The sequence below is a fragment of the Mauremys mutica genome, chromosome 3 (genome assembly GCF_020497125.1).
Source record: "Mauremys mutica isolate MM-2020 ecotype Southern chromosome 3, ASM2049712v1, whole genome shotgun sequence".
Lineage (NCBI taxonomy): Eukaryota > Metazoa > Chordata > Testudines > Geoemydidae > Mauremys > Mauremys mutica.
Genome location: NC_059074.1, coordinates 112,460,204 through 112,480,898, shown reverse-complemented (window position 1 = coordinate 112,480,898; position 20,695 = coordinate 112,460,204). Strand labels below are relative to the sequence as shown.

General features: G+C 46.0%; 1 protein-coding gene across 1 annotated transcript in view; it reads right to left on the bottom strand.

The window, feature by feature from the left end:
* Window positions 1-20,695, bottom strand: part of UST (uronyl 2-sulfotransferase) — a 271,049-nt gene that overhangs the window by 96,875 nt on the left and 153,479 nt on the right. Inside the window, exon 5 of the mRNA XM_045011208.1 lies at window positions 1,519-1,672. Coding sequence (XP_044867143.1) covers window positions 1,519-1,672 — 154 coding nt within the window. The remainder of the gene's footprint in view (window positions 1-1,518; window positions 1,673-20,695) is intronic.

Genomic DNA, 20,695 nt, shown 5'->3' with positions numbered 1-20,695 from the left:
TGTGTGGTAGCAGACACTGCCCCCTGGCTCCAGTCCCAAGCTCCAGCCGTGCAGTGGCAGGCACCGACCTGCAGCTCCAGCCGTGCAGCCCCAGCCCCTGGCGCTGATCTCCTGCCCCAGCTGCATAGCAGCAGACGCCAACCCACAGCTCCGTTCCCGAGCTCTCGCCACGTGGTGGCAGAGCTGGCCCTGGGTGCCAACCTCTGGCCATGCAGCAGCAAGCGCTGACTCCAGCCGTGCAGCAGCAGGTGCTGGCTCCAGCCATGCAGCCCTGGGCTTTGGCACCCAGCTCCAGGCTCTGGCCGTGCGGTGGCAGGCACTGGTACCCGGGCACTGACCCACAGCTCCGGCTGCGTGGCAGCAGGCTCTGATCCCTGGCTCCGGCCACCAGCTCTGGGCTCTGGCTTCATGGCAACAGACACCAGGCCCTGGCTTTGACCATGTGACAGTTGGACTCATCACCCATCCCCATAATCCCTGCTGCTTCCCATAGCCCCACATCCATCCCTCCCATTGCCCTGGGCCCCCACTTGCTCCCCGACCCTGCATCCATCCCACCATCGCCTCTGGCTCCTGCCACCTTCCCCTGTGGCCCCCCCATCCAGGGCCTGATGAGTCCTGAGGCTTGCTGAGAAAAGTGATATTAGCAAACATGCACATGTCACTTTTCACACCAGACTTACTAGCTATCTGTGAAAAGTGATACTTGTATGTTTGTTAAAAATCAAATCAATTTTCATAGCCTCCCAGTAGCTACTAAGTGTGCTGTAATATTAACAAAGATACAAATATCACTCCCAAAGGGGGAGGCAGCATTATTTTTATTATTGAGTCTGCCAAAAAACCCTACAAATATAAATTACAATGATTTGGATGTGTATCTGTGCATATTTAATTGTTTTTCTTAAAGTTAATTAAGTATTTTAGGAAAAAGTGTCAGTGTGGCCACCAGTGAGAGTTGGTGGCTGCACTCTGAGGCGACCAAAATTTTTTTTTTTTTTGAGAGAGAACTCATGCTCTAGTGAAACTGCATGATTGACATTCTTGGTCTCAGTCTCAAAAGCTATTTAAATATCCAGCATGACAAATACAGGGCCTAATCCAATGCTAATTAAGTAAGTGGAAAGCCTCAGGCAGTTGGACCAGGCCCACAGTTATCTTGACAAATTCGATATCTTCCGTTGTTGTATGCAGAAGAGCTGTTTAAACTCAAAAACTCGTCTCTCACCAACAGAAGTTGGTCCAATAACAGATATTACCTCACCCACCTTGTCTCTCTAACATGACAAATAGATAATTATATTCCTGACCAAGGCAGCGTATGCACTATACAGTCTGATTAAAAATCAAGATCATATAACTTAACATGAAGCTCGACACCAGCAATGACTGAAGAGAGACTAAAGATAACTCATTCTCTAACTTTCCAAGCATCCTGTTTCAATTTTTTGTAATTACGTAATTGGATGGTGAACAAATAAGTATTTTGTTAACAGCCTTTAATTTAAAAGAACTTACTAGATATCTTTCTTCTTGCCTCATACTTGGGGTGCGGATCATATGATTCTGCTCCCCTCTCCAGTCTCCAAATCGACGGAAAAAATAGTTGGATAAAAATCGGTTGACAGGATCCCTAATAATATTGATGTACACTGGCTGTTCTCCTCCAAACCTGGTGGGGGAAATGTGTAGATCTCATTAGATGTTTGCAGACATACATTCACATCTCATAATCAAATGCTTTAAAAAGGTGTTGTCTATGCAAGTTTAAAGCTGCTGGAAGTTTAGAAGTTGTATGAAGGCCCTTATAAGAGTGCCTCAGCTCCTTCTAAGAGTGCATCAGGCCCCTTTAAGCTGGAAGGTAACTACAGTATTGTATTAAGATACACACATTTCAGCCAGAGAAAAGTTCCCTACTATGAAGAGCAACTATTCCAACTATTATTCTACTTGGGCTCTCTCCTTGAATTTTTCAGTTCAAGTACTTTCTGCAGTTAAATCTGGTTCTTTGGATTCCTATTCCCACATACTGATTTCCCATCTGGGAAATCATGACAAGGCTGGGGTGGCCAAAATGAAAGCAAAATGCAAACCATGGAGTTCTACAAGGTGGCCCTGCAATCACGTTCATCTTTTAAATAAAGGCCATGACCTGAGAGATGCCAGCTGCCAGCTTGCAATGCTCAGTCTTGTTGCAGCAGCATTCACTTGGAAAAAGTGAAAGAGCTCAAATCATGCTTCACAGAGCTGGGTGGAATGCCTTGTTTTTATATGCTGTGGTTTATACAAATCTTTTTCTTTATTTTCGTTAATGGCTATTATTAAGTATTTATTTAGCACCTTAACTTTGCATGGTGAGATATCTATCTATAAAGGAAGAAACAACCCCTGCCTCAAAGAACTTAAAATATGAATCACCAGTACATAGAGGTTTAAGGAAAAGGAAGGGGTAGAGAAAGTTGGGACCATCATTAAAACAAACGCAAAGTGCAACCTAAGCCCCCAGATCTTGCAGATGAAGCCATAAACCAGGGCTTCCTCTGCAGACCGAGAACATCCTCACAATAGATGCTGGGATCTCTCTTTTGTTATCTCCCAGGGGTTGAGAAAACGGTTTACAATCTCCCCTCACTCCTAATTTCAGGTTGGGGAAAGGCAGGACAGCTGATTCTCTACCCTATCTTTTTGTTTTTAGTGTGCTGGAAAAGTAATCATATTTCTCAGTTCAATAAATCATCTTCAGAAGAACGGGCTTACCTCACCAACCCAATACTGAGAGAAGGAAAGTTGCTTGTGTTCCTCCTTCAGTCAAAATATCTGAAGTGAAAAGGGGATATTGCAGGCTACAAAAGCCTCAAGACAGCAAAATGGGAGTAGAGTCTGTTGGGAGAGAGGTATTCCTAGGGTGGGGCCAACCGGGAACTTGCCTGAACTAAGGGTAGGGGGGAATGTTTTAGTATTTAAAAATTACAAAATGACATGTTGATTCATGAAAGCACTTAAGCAGATGCTTAAGTGCCACTGAGTTTGATAGAACGTAAGCACATACTTAGCATGAATTTGTGATTAAGGATACTTTTCTGAATTGGAACCCAAAGTTTCAGGGGGGAAAAAATTGATCAGAGGAGAGAAAATTGCAATTGTAATTTAGCAAGAGGGAAATAAAACTAATTTTGAAGTTCCTCTTAATTTTCTAAATTAAAGACATGAGAATGAAATGTTAGAACATTTTATAAATACAGAACCAGCAAAAAGTTTTTAAAATGTGAATTTTAGTAAAAAAAGAAATAAAAGTGTGTACAGCAACGTGTACTTGATACTTATTCTAAGACCTCCCAGTGAACTGAATAAAGTCTGCACCATCTTCTTCTGTATGTGCCCACTGACCAGTGAGTAAAGTCTGCAAGTGCTTATAAACGACTAACTTAATGCATGTGAGCAGTTGGCTTGGTATCTGAGATCAGCTTTTGCAGCTTCAGTGCCATAATTTGTAATTGGAGAGGCAACATAAAAACTGAACTTCCAGATTTAGAAACCAGGATGTTACTTGCTTCCTGATTAGACCACTTTATGAATGTGGACCTCTTTCAAAATTAAGTGTTTTGGCATTTGTACTGATATGCATTTTTTCTAACAGAAGTTTGGAGTCTGAAATATTATAAGCTGTGTTTATATGATTATCTAAACTGTTCAGCTCCAGAATGCAAACATTCATGGTAAGCAACAGCTGCCTGCCATGATATATCCTAATGCTTCCAGGAAACAAGGTCTTTAGGGTATTAACAGCAGCAACAAAAATCAGCAAAGTAAACTCAATATAATTATAAATATATATGCTATATAGTATAAACATCAGAAAAATCAAAGTAAATATTATTCAAGGAAGATTAATTCAAACTAGGACAAGTGCAGAGAACTACTAGGCTCACCAGGAAAATGGATAGCCTATTGTAGGAGAGGAGTCGAAAAGTGACTCACTTGTTAGGCTAGCAGAACAAAGGCTGAGAGGGGCTATGGTTGCTCTGGATAAATACACCAGGGGGGTAAACACCACGGAGGGAGAAGAGCTATTTAAACTGAAAGACAATGTTGTCACAAGAACAAACGGGCATAAACTGGCCCTGGAGAAATGTTAACTGGAAATCAGGTGGTTTCTAACCATCAAGAGACTGAGGTTCTGGAACAGCCTCCAAATAGGAGTACTGGAGGCAAGCAACCTGACTAGTTTTAAAATGGGGCTTGATAAATTATTAATCAGGATTATATGACAGGGTTGTCTATAATACCAAGGGGCAGATTCAACGACCTAGGAAGTCTCTTCCAGTCCTATATTCCTATTTAAGTTTTCAGTGTGAGGACCTTTTCCTAATAAAGGACAGTTACCTGTTCCGTAACTTGCATTCTTTGAGATGTGTTGCTCATGTCTATTCCTCAGTAGGTGTGTGTGCACGCCAACGTGCACCGGTGCCGGAAGTTTTTCCCTCAGCAGTACCAATAGGGGGAGCGCTGCTGCGACCCCTGGAGTGGTGCCTCTGTAGCGCACTATAAGGGGAGCCACGTGCTCCCCCCACTCTCAGTTCCTTCTTGCCGGACCAACTCTGACAGAGGGGAAGGAGGGCAGGATGCGGAATAGACATAAGCAACACATCTCGAAGAACGCCAGTTACGGAACAGGTAACTGTCCTTTCTTCTTCGAGTGCTTGCTCATGTGCATTCCACAGTAGGTGATTGCAAGCTATGTCTGATGGAGGTGGGTAGGAGTTCATAGATTCCCTGGCTGAACCACAGCCCTACCGAAACCAGCATCATCCCTGGCATGGGAGACAATCGCATAGTGCGACGTGAACGTGTGTACTGAGGACCAGGTAGCGGCTCTACAGATGTCCTGGATAGGGACATGGGCCACAAGGGCAGCCGAGGAGGCCTGAGACCTTATCGAGTGAGCCCTTATAATAGGAGGTGTGGGAACCCCTGCTAGGTCGTAGCATGTGTGGATGCACGATGTAATCCACTGGAAAAGCCTCTGGGTGGAGATCGATTGACCCCTCATGCACTCGGCTGAAGCAACAAAGTAGTGAAGACCTGCGGAACGGCTTAGTCCGATCCAGATAAAAAGCCAGTGCTCTGCGCACATCGAGTGTATGGAAGTGATGTTCCTCGTTAGAGGCATGAGGTTTGGGGCAGAGGATAGGCAGGAAGATGTCCTGGCCCATGTGAAAAGTGGAGACCACCTTAGGGAGGAATGCCAGGTGTGGGCGGAGCTGAATCTTGTCCTTATGAAAGACTGTGTAAAGGGGGTCGCAGGTCAGGGCCCTGAGCTCCGAGAGCTGCCGGGCTGACGTGATGGCCACGAGGAAGGCTACCTTCCATGAAAGGGGAGACCATGAGCATGTGGCCAGGGGTTCGAACGGGGGCCCCCGTGAGGTGGGATAACACCAAATTGAGATCCCACTGAGGGACAGGGGCTCTAGCATAAGGAAAGGACTGGTCTAGCCCTTTGAGGAAACGCCCGGTCACAGCATGGGAGAAAACCGAGCAGCCCTGGACCGGTGGATGGAACGCCGAAATAGCCGCCAGGTGCACCCTGACAGAGGAAGGGGCCAGGCCTTGAGTTCTAAGGTGAAGGAGGTACTCGAGGATAAGTTGGAGCGGGGCGGACATTGGGGAAGTACCCTACTCCCCGGCCCACCGGGAGAACCTGGACCACTTCACCAGGTAGGCTCGGCATGTGGATGGCTTTCTACTTTCAAGGAGTACACGCCTGACCTCTTCCGAACACCTTCTCTCCTCCACATCTAGCCATTCATCGGCCATGCTGTCAAATGGCCAGATTGGGGTGGAGGTGGCGGCCCTGGTCCTGGGACAGTAGGTCCGGGCGGAGCGGCAACGGCCGCAGAGGGGCCACGAGCAAGCCCAAGAGGGTCCCGTACCAATGTTGCTGGGACCAAGCTGGGGCAATCAGGACGACGCGCGCCTTGTCCATTTTCACTTTCTCCAGGACCTTGCCAATGAGGGGAAACAGGGGAAGGGCGTAAAGGAGTTGACTCGACCATGACAGGAGGAAGGCATCTGAGATCGCGTTCTTGCCCATCCCCTCAGAACAGAACCTGTGGCAACGGCAGTTCTGTCCGGTCGTAAACAGGTCTACTTGGGGAGTGCCCCACGCTCGGAAGAGCTGGTGAGTGACCTCTGGAGTGGAGCGACCACTCGTGTTGGGAGGAGAAAACCCTGCTCAAGCAATCAGCCTGTGTGTTGCTGACACCTGGCAGGTGGAAAGCCTTCAGGGAGATGTCGTGGGCTATACAGAACTCCCATAGGCTGAGGGCTTCCAGGCAGAGGACCTCGTCCCGCCTTGCCTGTTGATGTAAAATATCATGGCGGTGTTGTCTGTGAGTACTCTGACTACCTTGCCACGCAGCTGGGAGCTGAACGCCACACAGGCTAAGCCTATCGTCCTGAGTTCCCTGACATTTATGTGAAGGGACAGCTCCACGGCTGAACACATCCCTTGGGTCTGAGAGTTCCCTATGTGGGCCCTCGAGCCCAGGTCCGACGCGTCGGACACTAGGTCTAGTGACGGGGTCGGGTCCCAGAAGGGAATTCCCCAGAGCATATTGGCTGGGCAGGACCACCATTGTAGCATGGTGATCACCCACGCTGGTACCGAGAGGACCTTGTCTAGTTTGTCCCGGGCTTGGGAGAACTCTGAGGCCAACCAGAGTTGGAGGAGCCTCATCCAAAGCCTGGTGTGGCGGACCATGCACGTGCACGCCGCCACACGGCCCAGGAGCTGCAGGCATGCCCTGGCCGTGGTGACGGGGAACTCTGAGACCCAGGATATAAGCCCCTTCAGGGTCTGGAACCTGTCCAGGGGAAGCATCCAGGAGAGCGCCTATGAATTCTATGAACCGCACCGGAACCAATGTCGACTTGGCTTCATTCACTAAGAGGCCTAGGTTGGCACACGTAGCTAAGAGCAGGTCCATGTGGTTTTGTACCGCAAGTTGCCCTTGAGCAGCCAGTTGTTGAGGTAGGGGAATATCTGTACCCCTTGGCATCTGAGATAGGCCGCCACTACTGCCATACACTTTGTGAATACGCTGGGCATGGTGAACAAGCCAAACGGAAGGACCGTAAATTGGTAGTGGTCCTGTCCCACTAGGAAACGGAGGAAGCATCTGTGCCCCTCGAATATATGGATATGGAAGTATGCGTCCTGAAGGTCCAGGGCAGCATACCAATTGCCACGGTCCAGAGAAGGTCTGATACATGCCAGAGAGACCATGCGGAACCAGCATTTTGCCATGAGACACCCGATTGAGATCTTGCAGATCTAGGATGGGCCTGAGCCCCCCTTTCGCCTTGGGGATCAGGAAGTAACAGGAATAAAACCCTTTCCCCCGGAACTCCCATGGAACCTTCTCCACAGCTCCCAAGCTGAGGAGCTGACCCACTTTCTGCTGTAGCAGGGGTAAATGCGACGGATCCCCCTTGCTGTCAGTGGGAGGGCAGGGTGAGACAAATTGTAGTGTGTAACTCTGGGAAATCGTGTTGAGGGCGCATCGGTCTGATGTTATTCAGGACCATCCTGTAAGGAACGCACACAAGCGGTTGCTCAAGGCAAACTTTAATCGTAGGAGGGTCCTCTCAGGGGGCACCAGGGTACCCTCTTGCAACCAGTCAAAACTGCCTCTTGCCCTGCTGCTTGCCCCTGGAGGGCCCAGACTGTAGGGCAGAGCGAGACTGCCTCTGAGGTCACCTCTTTTGGGTTTTGGACCTCTGGTAGGCAGGCTCGTATCTCGGCTGGGTGCAGGGACGGAGACCTGAGTCTTAGGCTTTTCCTTGGGTGGGCCCTACTGGGTCAGACCAATGGTCCATGTAGCCCAATATCCTGTCTTCTGACAGTGGCAAATGCCAAGTGCCCCAGAGGGAATAAACAGAACAGGTAATCATTAAATGATCTATCCTCATCGCCCATTCCCAGCATCCGGCAAACAGAGATTAGGGACACCATCCCATCCTGGCTATCCTTCATGAACGTACCTAGCTCTTTTTTGAACTCTGTTACAGTCTTGGCCTTCACAACATCCTCAGGCAAGGAGTTCCACAGGCTGACTGTGCGTTGTGTGAAGAAATACTTCCTTTTGTTTGTTTTAAACCTGCTGCCCATTAATTTCATTTGGTGACCCCTAGCTCTTGTGTTATAAGGAGTAAATAACACTTCCATATTTACTTTCTCCACACCAGTCATGATTTTATAGACCTCTATCATATTCCCTCTTAGTCACCTCTTTTCTAAGCTGAAAAGTCCCAATCTTATTAATCTCTCCTCATTTGGAAGCTGTACCATACCCATAATGATTTTTGTTGCTCTTTTCTATACCTTTTCCAATATATCTTTTTTTGCGATGGGGCGACCAGATCCGCATGCAGTATTCAAGATGTGGGCGTACCATGGATTTATACTAATGCACTATGTAGACAAGCCCTTAGACTGTATCTGCCTTAGGCACAGAACAGGATTTCATCTGTGCCTTGTATAGTGCCGAGGACACCATAATAGTTTAGCAAATATTAAATCAAATGAACTACTATTACTATTATCTTCTAGACACTGCTACCCCCTCCCATTTGTGACTGCATGACATCTCTGTGGCAAGCAAATGCTTAAGTAGAATATTAGCTAGTGTGTTTTTAGCTGTCTTCATGCATTTTAGTAGCTGGTACTGGCTCCCTTCTGTGTTGCCATGTGACTAGCCAGCTCTCCATAAAACTTGTGCAAGTGCTGCATGGACCACAGCTTGCAAACCTGTGAACTGACTGACTGCTTATCTGAGACTCATTTGAAGGGGACAAGAGCAACTTAACAACAAATCACACTTCCATCTAAATATATATGTAACCCCCTTTCCTGTTCACTGGCCCAGCATGAAGTTGTTCAAGATAGGGGAAGCCTGCCTTGTGACTTTTTACACAACTTTGGGAAACTAGGCCTGAGGCGCCTTTGTGTGCTCTGTGGTGGGTGTCAGTGCGTGTTCACCTTGGACCAGACACACGACCAGGAACAAGGCTTTATTCTGTAAATACCACAGAACAGGATTCCAGTCCAGCAGCCTCCTCCCTGCTTGCCTGCGACGTGCTCCCAGCTCAGTGCTGAGACCTCCTTTTGTGGGGGGCAGAGGTACATCCTGGCAGGAACCAGGAGGTTCTCCCAAGATGCCAAAGTTTGTAGCCCAGAACGTGTAGTTCCCAGGGCTGCTGTTGAAGCACACTGGACCGTGGGCTATATATACTGCCCTTCTACTGTTATGTCTAAGGCAATTACAAATGAAAGAGATTAGAGAAGAATATATTTCTCTAGCCTGCTTGCTTTGTGCATCTTACATCACTCTACGTACAACCAGTTTCATTGCTTCCCTGCCAAAGTCAATTCTTTTTCCTGTTTTCGTGGGTCACGCAGCAGAAGAGGAGAGGAAGAAATTAAAAATAAAAACCAATGTGGATGTAAAAACTACACAAAAATGATAGGTAGTTCAGAAGGGACACCTGACAACTTTTAATCCATTTTATGCAACCGTCTAGATTTCAGGTTAACAATGTCCCTTTAATCAATAAAATGTCCTTAAAAGGCTAATATAACTTTAGCCTTTATAACTTTAAACTATAAAATCTATAAAGTTATCATTTTATAACTTTTTGACTTATCTGAAGCCCATTTATGATAGCACTGGGAAACCAAGGTTACAATAATCTGAATAAATGCTCTATGCTGCCTCTGATGGAGTGTTCACCCCACAGACGGGTTAATGTGGGCCACAAGGAGCCAATTAACTTTATATGCTGCAGCAGAACCAGGGATTGATAAGGCCTAATGGCAGATAAGCCCAACTGGGAGGAGTATAAAGTCAGGAAGCAAGAGCAGGAAGGGGTTGCAGGGAAGAGATCTCCAGTCATTTCCTAAAAGAAAGGGGAATTGGCCAGGGACAAGGAGGAGATACAGGGGTAGGATAAGTCTTGTAGGGGATCCTACAAGAGGCCTAGAGGAATGAAATAGCCCTGGGGAGCAGTTGAATCTCAGGAGGTAAACCAGGAGATAGAGGTGGAGTAAGAGTCGAGGAAAACAACAATTGGGACTGAGACTGAGCCGACCTAGGTTGCAAGACATAGGGTCCCTGGGCTCAAACCAGACTAATAGGTAGACCTGGGATCCCCTTCCAGCAACAGGCAAAGTGGCACAGGACCTGGAATTGGAACAGAAGACTACCTGAGACAGCATATGGACAGCGTATCCAGGACGACTTAATTACCCCAGAAGTTGGGGAGACTATATATTGGCCTGGCCAGAGGATTGAGTCACAAAGAGGGAGTCCCCTTGGTCCCAGCCAAGGGGGACACTACTTGAGCAACCAAAGGAAGTGCGTGCTAGATGGGCAAAAGCTAATTCCCAGAGCCAGCCACAATTCCCAGACCCAGTGCACATGTGGTGAGTGGAACCCCCTTCACACAGTCTTATTCCACATAGTGTTTTTCAAAAATGTCCCACAATACCGAAAGGCCAAAGAGCACACAGTAGTTGTGCTGAGCCTTCCATTAAGTGATGGTTACTGTCATTAATAAGGTGAGTTCAAAAGGGGAAAAGAAGCGGGGGGGGGGGGAGAGGAAGAGATTAGAGGGACTGTAGCACCTTGTGGCCATTCAGTCAGTGCACCCTCTACAAGATGGACCTTGCAAGATGATAGAAAATGTCTCACAATGTGTATGACGACTATATATAAAAGCTACAGTTTTAAGCTTGTGCATTCAACTTTGACATTTCCTGACTTAACTTTTCTCTTAAGACTGCATGGTAAAACCCTTAACATAGTTTAACAGCATTTCCTAAGGAAGAAGTTGTCTTAAGAAAAAGATCCATAAAGCTGGATCTATTAGCTAGATAATATTAGAATACCCTACACCGCTCCAGATATGCATCCAAGTGCTCCTGCAACCGAACTGTGCAAGCCAGTGAGCAGTTATGGCTGTTATACTCTCAGTCTTTACTATGCACTAAAGCCTGGTTCATTCAACACACACTTTACTCTGCATCTTAGTAGATGTGCGCATTCAGTACACAGTCACATCAGCAGCACACACATGCACAGCACAGACTACTTCCCTTCCCAACATTGGTGTGTGATGGTTCAAACACATCACTGATTAAGTGATAAATTTACATGGTGTGTGCAAAGTGCAACTTTCAAAGCCTCTTAAATCAGCTAAATCTCAATCAGTTTTGAACAGATCAAAGGCACTTCTCTTCAATTAAGGGAATCTCTCAGTTAAATTTTAACTTTCTATATTCTCAGCCATTTCAGACACAACTGTTCATTGAAAGGTTGCACTAATTACTTATAATGCAGAAACTACAATTTTCTGAAACGTTACTCATACTAAAATACAGGCTTAAGTGTTTAACACTTTAACAGAAAATAAATGTCCAATGTAGAGACCAGAGCTAGAAAATTTCATCCTAAATGGCTACATTTTTTAAACAGTTATGAGTAACTGAAAACAGGGTTTAGAACAGAAACCTTGAAGTTTCTGAGAATAGAAACCCTGAGTAACTGAAAACAGGGTTTAGAATAGAAACCTTGCTTCAGCAATGTTAACTATTGTTCCGGGTTTTATTATATCATTATCATCTAGGGATACTCCTGACCAGGCTAACTTAAAGTTATCATGAATATAGCAAGATTCAAAAACGTGCCAGATAGATATTCTTCCTTCAAAATGACTTTCTGTTGCTAGACTGAAGGCCCAGTTTTGGGAGTTCCCCCTGGTATGGGGATGGAGACTTAGGGTAGGTCTATACATACAGCACTGCAGTGGCGCAGCTGTACTGATAGACGCTCCCCAGGTTATGCAAACCCGACTTACAAAAATCCAAAACTTACGGAAAAGGTTCCGTAAGCTTTTTTTTGGGGGGCGGGGAGGGGTAATTGTTGGAGATAAGTTCCAGACTTACGCAAGGCATTCCGGAACGGAACACTTGCATAAGTCGGGGAGCTTCTCTACAGCCATGCTGTGGCAGCACATCTGGTGAAGATGCTCTATGCCTATGGGAGAGAGTTCTTCTGTCGGCATAAAAAAACCCACCACCTTGAGCGGTATAAGCTATGTCTCCCGCTGACATAGCGCTGTGCACACAAATGCTTATGTTGGTGTAACTTGTGTCACTCTGGGGAGGTGGAATATTCACACTCCTGAGCGACATATGTTTTGCTGACAGGCTGTAGCATAGACATAGCCATAGTATTCTAGGGTTTGAGTTGATGAATTTGGGTGCTGCACCACACTAGTCAACTAAGATAGAGAGACAGAGAAAACAGCATTAGAATTGCATGATGTTATACTCTTCAGTTTCCCAGATGAAAAAACAAAAGGCATTTCAAAGTGAAATCACAGTCCCAAAGCCACACACACTTGACACACTACAGAGCACCCAAGAACAACAAGAAATGCTGGAATGTCAAACCATTTTAAAACTGAACTCTTGAACGGCTTCCGAGTTGGAGAAAGAAAGCAGATCAATCAAAAAGAGGGGGGTGGGGGGAAGGAGGTATTCTGACACCCTTGTGAAACTGCTCTACGTTTTCAGCTGCAAGGGTTAGCACCAGTTGTAGCACAACTACTACAATTTGAGGAAAGGGTCAATATTTGACTTTTTTTTGGAGGATATAGTATGGAAACAAAATTACTTCACTAATGAAAATGGACACTATTTGGAAATCCGAGTTATGGACTAATCTGAACTGAATTTTGCGTTTCTATTTTTATATAAAGCATCAGAGAGCATGCATTATTTCTACCAGTAATTTACCTTTGAGTGGAGGTAAACTGTCCAAGCTTACTAGCAGTAGTGTATCCTGCAGTGCCCGCCTCACTACATAATTTAATAAATAAATCAGTGTTAGCTGCAGTGCCTGTTTTTAAGAAAACAGCATTACAGTTAAAGAATGTGTTTGTTATTGAGAAGTACTTTTTCAAGAAAAACAAAACACACACAATTGTATATTTGAGGAACAATGGAAATGGAGTCAAAAATTTACTTATGTTGGTACCAGAAACTATATTAAAACAAACAAAAATGGGGAAACAACAAGGAGGGGCACTTGTGGTATGTAAATGGAAACCAAAGTAATTTTACATTTTCCAAAGTTACTGCTGCTTCCTGTTACGTAGTAAGAAATGAAAGACAGATCAGCACTCAAGCCACAGCATTCTAATGAAGAAAGAATGAGTTCTTAAATCTTAATGATGTACATTTGTTCACACTGGATTAAGACAAGTAGCTGGAATGAACTGAAACAGAAATATTAAGAATCTAAGCTTATAATTAAATTTACTCTTTTTCTTGTTTGAAAGAGAATGCTACATAATTTTGTGGGCTTTTTTTTTTAAAACAAAAATGGTTGCTTGCAAGTGGACTATGACTGCTTCAGAAAGTGAAGAGTTCACAGCTGTAATAAACATGAAAAAACACCTTTCTGTGCAAGTGGTCTTTTTAATGGTTCTACGTCTCATGAACTCAGTCAGCCAATCTTTACACCAATAATTGCCACTTGCCAGTCCTTGGCAGAGACAGGCCTTTGAACCAAAGCGTACCACATTCCTCTGTAATGTTCTGTTACACACTATCAGGGTGAGGCAGGCTGAGCCTCCAACTCCACCTGAGCCGGGATCTGCTGTCTGTGGTCCAAAGATGCAGCAACATCCATTGTGTGCACTGGTGACAGGACCAAATGCTCTACTAGCTCTGGACCAGGGGATGAGTAGCATGATGCAACTCATATTAAAAGCTTGACCTACATCATAGCAAGAAGTCCTTGATTCCGCTACATTTCACATGCCTCATTGCAAATGTTTTTTCTGTTACTCTGAAATTTGTAATATTTGGGACATACATCAAGTGTCTTAAGTAGCTGCCCAGGCTGCTTTAGTGGATTGTTTTTAGAGTCCAAAAAGGGCTCTGCATGCACAGTTGAAGCTTCTTCCTGCTTAAGTTTGGTTAGCAATCCCTCACATTAAGTGACTGATAAGTGACATTTATGATAAAGTACAAAGAACTCCTCCTCCAGATTCAACTCCTCTGGAATAAGCATTTTGTGTTCTTATGTGTTATTCCAGCCACACAAAACATTCAGCACTTCTGCCGGTAACCACAAGACTCAATCGATCCTTAATGTTTTCAGTTGTAACAAAATTACAGGCATTTAAATCTTTGTTACTTTGAAGTATATGCATTTTTGGAAATATTACATTGGACCCTATTTCATATTGCAGCTGCCATTGTAGAAAAATGTTACTTTGCATACATAGAGGAAAGTCCTTAAAGAGAAAAAAAATCTTAAAAATGAAAAACAACAAAAGGAACATATTCAAACACTAGTATTGAACAGGGACTTTAATTTGAGGAGAAAAAAGTTAGATATGGGCCAAATGCTGCAATTAGCCCCAGAGGGGCAGATTTCTATCCTCCATGGAGCCCTGCTGAATTCATTGGAGTTCTGCACAAGTGGATGGGTCTCCTTATGTGGAGTTCACTGTAGGAACAGAGCCTAGATGATTAACAGCAGCATCTGGCGTATCTTTACATGTGTCAGAAAAACATGTTATTAGTATGTGAGCATGAGAAATTTTCTTTGGAAATACAGGGGAAACATGTTTTAATCCAATGCAATTGCTGTAAAAACCAATTAAGGGACCTGACATGGTATGGCTTTATTCAATAAGAGTTGAAAGCTCTCAGCACATTCTAGACAGCATTCTGAGAAAAATGTACATAACAGAGGTGGCAAAAATATCTTCAAAAAAGTGTTACATTTATCAGTCAATTTTCCATGAAAAAAAGATAAGACAATAACCAATACCACCACCACTTTGAAATACTTGGTTTTAAGGCCCTATCAAAGTTAAAAAAAATTTTTTTTAAATACACTACACACATAGTGCAGCCAAATACAAATGTATACATGTAGAAACAAGGAATGCAGGTCATATTTACACAAAGTAGGGGATTGTACCCAGGAATACAGTGACTCTGCAAAGAACTGAGGGGTCATTGTGGACAAGCAACTCAACATGAGCTCCCAGTGCAATGTTTTGGCAAAAAGGACTCCTGCAGTCCTTGGATGTATAAACACAGGACTAGTGAGTAGGAGAAGGGACGTGATTTTACCCCTCTGTAGGGAACAGGTGAAACCAAGAGTGGAATATTGCATACAGTTCTAATGTCCACATTTGAAAAAGGTGTTGGAAAAAATGGTGCAGAGAAGAGCCACAAAAATTATTTGAGCGCTGGAGAAAATGCCTTACCATGAGAGACTTAGGGTATGTCTACACTACGGGATTAGTCTGATTTTACAGAATTTGATTTTTGGCAACAGATTGTATAAAGTCAAGTGCATGTTGCCACACTAAGCACATTAATTTGGTAGTGTGCATCCATAGTACCGAGGCTAGCGTTGACTTCCGGAGTGTTGCACTGTGGGTAGCTATCCCATAGTTCCCGCAGTCTCCCCCGCTCATTGGAATTCTGGGCCCTGATGGGGCAAAAAACATTGTCATGGGTGGTTCTGGGTACATGTCATCAGGCCCCCCTCTCTCTCCCTCCCTCCATGAAAGCAACTGCAGACAACCGTTTTGTGCCTTTTTTCCTGGGTTACCTGTGCAGACCCCATACCACAGCAAGCTTGGAGCCCGCACAGCTGACCATCTCTGTAAGTCTCCTGGGTGCTGGCAGACGTGAGACTGCATTGCTACACAGCAGCAGCTCATTGCCTTTTGGCAGCAGATGGTGCATTAGGACTGAAGGCCTTCGTCATCATACAGAGATGGGAGTGACTCAGCCAGGTCATTTCCCATTTTCTGCCAAGCACCCAGGAGATGTTGAGGGCTAGCAGTCATAATGCAGCATCTTCTGGCGAGCAGCCAGGAGATGACGATTGCTAGCAGTCATACTGCACCGTCTGCTGCCAGCGTAAGATGTAGAAGATAGATGAAGTGGATCAAAACAAGAAATAGACCAGATTTGTTTTGTATTCATTTGCTCCCCACTCCCTCCATGAAATCAACAGCCTGCTAAACCCAGGCTTTTGAGTTCAATCCTTGAGGGAGCCATTCTGTGTGACAGTTGTTTCTGTTTCTCCTTGATGCAAAGCCTCCGCATTTGTGGATTTTAATTCCCTGGAGGCCATGTCGTCAGTCGCCCCTCCCTCCGCCAGAGCACGGGCAGTCAATCGTTTCGCGCCTTTTTTCAGTGCAGACGCCATACCACGGCAAGCATGGAGCCCACTCAGCTCAACGCAGCAGTCATGAACATTGTAAACACCTCGCGCATCATCATGCAGTTTATGCTGAACCAGAACCTGGAAAACCAGGTGAGGAGGCGGCGACGGCAGCGTGGTGACGAGAGTGATGAGGACATGGACACAGAATTCTCTCAAACCGCAGGCCCCGGTGCTTTGGAGATCATGGTGTTAATGGGGCAGGTTCATGCCGTGGAACGCCAATTCTGGGCCCGGGAAACAAGCACAGACTGGTGGGACCGCATAGTGTTGCGAGTGTGGGATGATTCCCAGTGGCTGCGAAACTTTCGCATGCGTAAGGGCACTGTCATGGAACTTTGTGACTTGCTTTCCCCTGCCCTGAAGCACCAGAATACCAAGATGAGAGCAGCCTCACAGTTGAGAAGCGAGTGGCAATAGCCCTATGGAAGCTTGCAACGCCAGACAGCTACTGGTCAGTCGGGAATCAATTTGGAGTGGGCAAATCTACTGCGGGGGCTGCTGTGATGCAAGTAGCCAAAGTAATCACTGAGCTGCTGTTACCAAAGGTAATGACTCTGGGAAATGTGCAGGTCATAGTGGATGGCTTTACTGCAAAGGGATTCCCTAACTGTGGTGGGGCGATAGGGATATGGGTTCCATCTATCTTGGCACCAGAGCACCAGGGCACCCAGTACATAAACCACAAGGGGTACTTTCCAATGGTGCTGCAAGCACTGGTGGATCACAAGGGACGTTTCACCAACATCAATGTGGGATGGCCGGGAAGGGTTCATGACGCTTGCGTCTTCAGGAACACTAATCTGTTTAAACGGCTGCAGCAAGGGAATTACTTCCAAGACCAGAAAATAACTGTTGGGGATGTTGACATGCCTATAGTTATCCTTGGGGACCCAGCCTACCCCTTGATGCCATGGCTCATGAAGCCATACACAGGCAGCCTGGACAGTAGTCAGGAGCTTTTCAACTGCAGGCTGAGCAAGTGCAGAATGGGTGGTAGAATGTGCATTTGGACATTTAAAGGGTCGCTGGTGCATTTTACTGACTCGCTCAGACCTCAGTCAAACCAATATTCCCATTGTTATTGCTGCTTGCTGTGTGCTCCACAATCTCTGTGAGAGTAAGGGGGAGACGTTTATGGCAGGGGTGGAAGGTTGAGGCAAATCGCCTGGCTGCTGATTACATGCAGCCAGACACCAGGGTGATTAGAAGAGCACACCAGGAAACACTGCACATCAGAGAAGCTTTGAAAACCAGTTTCATGACTGGCCAGGCTACTGTGTGACAGTTCCGTTTGTTTCTCCTTCATGCAAACCCATCCTCTTCATTGACTCGTTCCCTGTAAGTCACCCACCCTTCCCCCTTTGATCACAGCTTGCTTGCAAAGGAAATAAAGTCACTATCGTTTAAAAACAATGTATTCTTTATTAATTGATTATAAAAATAGGGAGAGAACTGACAAGGTAGCCCGGGTGGGGTGTGGGAAGGAAAAGGCCACTTCAAAACTTGTTGAATGACAACCTTCTGTTGCTTGGACTGTCCACTGGGGTGGAGTGGCAGGGTGTACGGAGCCTCCCACCCGCATTCTTGGGCATCTGGGTGAGGAGGTTATGGAACTTGGGGAGGGGAGAGGGCGGTTAAACAGGGCTGCAGCGGCACTCTGTGATCCTGCTGCCATTCTTGAAGCTCCACCAGATGCCAGAACATGTCCGTTTGATCCCACAGTAGCCCCAGTGTTGCATCCTGCCTCCTCTGATCTTTCTGCCGCCACTCGAGCTTCCCTCCTGTCCTCGCGTTCATCCCTCCTGTCCTCACGTTCATTGGCTGCTTTCCTGTACAGTGATACTGTGTCCTTCCACTCATTCAGATGAGCTCTTTCATGCGGGTCGACTGCATGATCTCAGAGAACACTTCATCTCGTGTGCGTTTTTTTCACCGCCTTATCTGAGATAGCCTTCGGGACGGAGGAGGGAGGCTTGAAAAATTTTCAGCTGTGGGAGGGAAAAAAGGGAGAGAAGTATTTAAAGAAAGATACATTTTACAGAACAATGGGTATACTCTTTCACAGTGAACACCACTATTCACATTACATAGCACATGTGATTTCGGTACAAGGTTGCATTTTGCATCTTAATATTGAGTGCCTGTGGCTTTGGTGTTCGAGATCACAGACGCAGGGCTGGGCAACAGAATTCGGCTTGCATGTGGCTATGGTAAGCCATTGTCTTTCAGCTTCTGCAACCTTCATAAAAGCGGCGCCCTCCTTTCCCATACCAAGCAAAGCCCGTTGAGGGCTGCGGTTTTCATGTTAACTAACCCCCCCCCATCCAATTCTCTGGGATGATCACTTTACCCCTCCCCCCACCGCATGGCTGGTATCAGGGAAGATCCCTGCTAGCCAATCGCAAAAAACTCAGCGCCAATGCCCCCCTCCCCCCACACACACTCCCACTGCTTGGCTAACTATGGGGAGGATTTCTTTTCAGCCACAGGCAAACAGTCCAGTAGGAACTGCCACCTATGAATGCCCCCTTAATTAAATTCCTGTATTTCAACCAGGTTACCATGAATGATATCACTCTCCTGAGGATAACACAGCAAGATAAAGAACGGATGTTGCTTGAATGCCAGCAAACACCGGGACCATCCACTGCCAGGCTTTGTCATGCAATGATACCAGATTACTTGCTACTAGCATGGCTGGTCGTGTCCTACCATGGAGGATGAAATAAGGCTGCACTGCCCAGAAACCTTCTGCAAAGGCTTTTGGAGTACCTCCAGGAGAGCTTCATGGAGATGTCCCTGGAGGATTTCCGCTCCATCCCCAGACATGTTAACAGACTTTTCCAGTAGCAGTACTGGCCGTGAATGCATCCCAAGTCCTCAGGGCAAATTAATCATTAAAAAACGCTTGCTTTTAAACCATGTTTTATATTTACAAAAGGTACACTCACCAGAGGTCCCTTCCATGGCTTCATGGTCCGGGATAGTGGCTTGGGAGGGCTGGGAGACTATTTCAATCAGGCTGAGAAAAAGATCCTGGCTGTTGGGGAGAACGGTGTGCTGTGTGCTCTCCTCAACCACCACCACCATATCCTCATCTTCCTCCTTCTCCTCTTCCCGCCCGCAAAATCCTCAGGCATGGCGATGGAGAGTACTCCTTCATCGGAGTCCACGGACAGGGGCGGGGTAGTGGTGGCGCCCCCCTCTCTAGAATTTCCTGCAGCTCAGCGAAGAAGCAGCATGTCTGCGGCTCTGTCCCGGAGTGTCCATTTGATTCTTTGGCTTTCTGGTACGCTTGTCTGAGCTCCTTAACTTTCATGCGGCACTGTAGTGGGTCCCTATTGTGGCCTCTCTCCATCATGCCCTTAGAGATTTTTTCAAATGTTTTGGCATTTCGTCTTGTGGAACGTAGTTCTGCTAGCATGGAATCGTCTCCCCATACAGCGATCAGATCCAGTACCTCCCGTACGGTCCATGCTGGAGCTCTTTTTTGATTCTCAGACTGCATGGTTACCTGTGCTGATCAGCTCTCCACGCTGGGCAAACAGGAAATGAAACTCAAAAGTTCGCAGGGCTTTTCTTGTCTATCTGGCCAGTGCATCCAAGTTCAGATTGCTGTCCAGAACAGTCACAATGGTGCACTGTGGGATAGCTCCCGGAGGCCAATACCGTCAAATTGCGTCCACACTAACCCTAATTCGAACAGGCAATGTTGATTTCAGCGCTACTCCCCTCGTCAGGGAGGATTACACAAATCGATTTTAAGAGCCCTTTATGTCGAAGTAAATGGTTTCGTTGTGTGGATGGGTGCAGGGTTAATTCAATTTAACGCTGCTAAATTCAACCTAAACTCTTATTGTACACCAGGCCTTAAAAAAGACTGAGTGCATATGTACACTAAGTACCTTCACCAGGAGAAAATACTGGGCACTAAAAGTCTCTTTAATTTAGCAGAGAAAGACTTAAGAACCACTGGCTGGAAGTTGAAGCCAGACAAATTCAAATTAGAAATTAGGCACCACTCTTACCAGCGATGATGATTAACCATTAGAACAAACTACCAAGGGGAGTGGTGGATTCCCCACCTTTTGAGATCTTCAAATCAAGACTGGATGATGCCTTTTATTGAAGATGTGCTTTAGTCAAACACAATTATGGGGCTCAATACATGGGTAACTTGATGAAATGTAATGGTCTGTGATAGAATGGTGTAGCTCGGAGTGAAAATTTGGGTGGGTCCCAACTTATGGTAGATGGGCAATGACCAAAGTGCTCTGCTCATTTCAGAAGGATTCACTATCACAATGCTCAGTCCGTAGTGCAGCCTGCCTGCTCCTCGCTCCACTCAGCAGCAGAGCCGAGTGTAC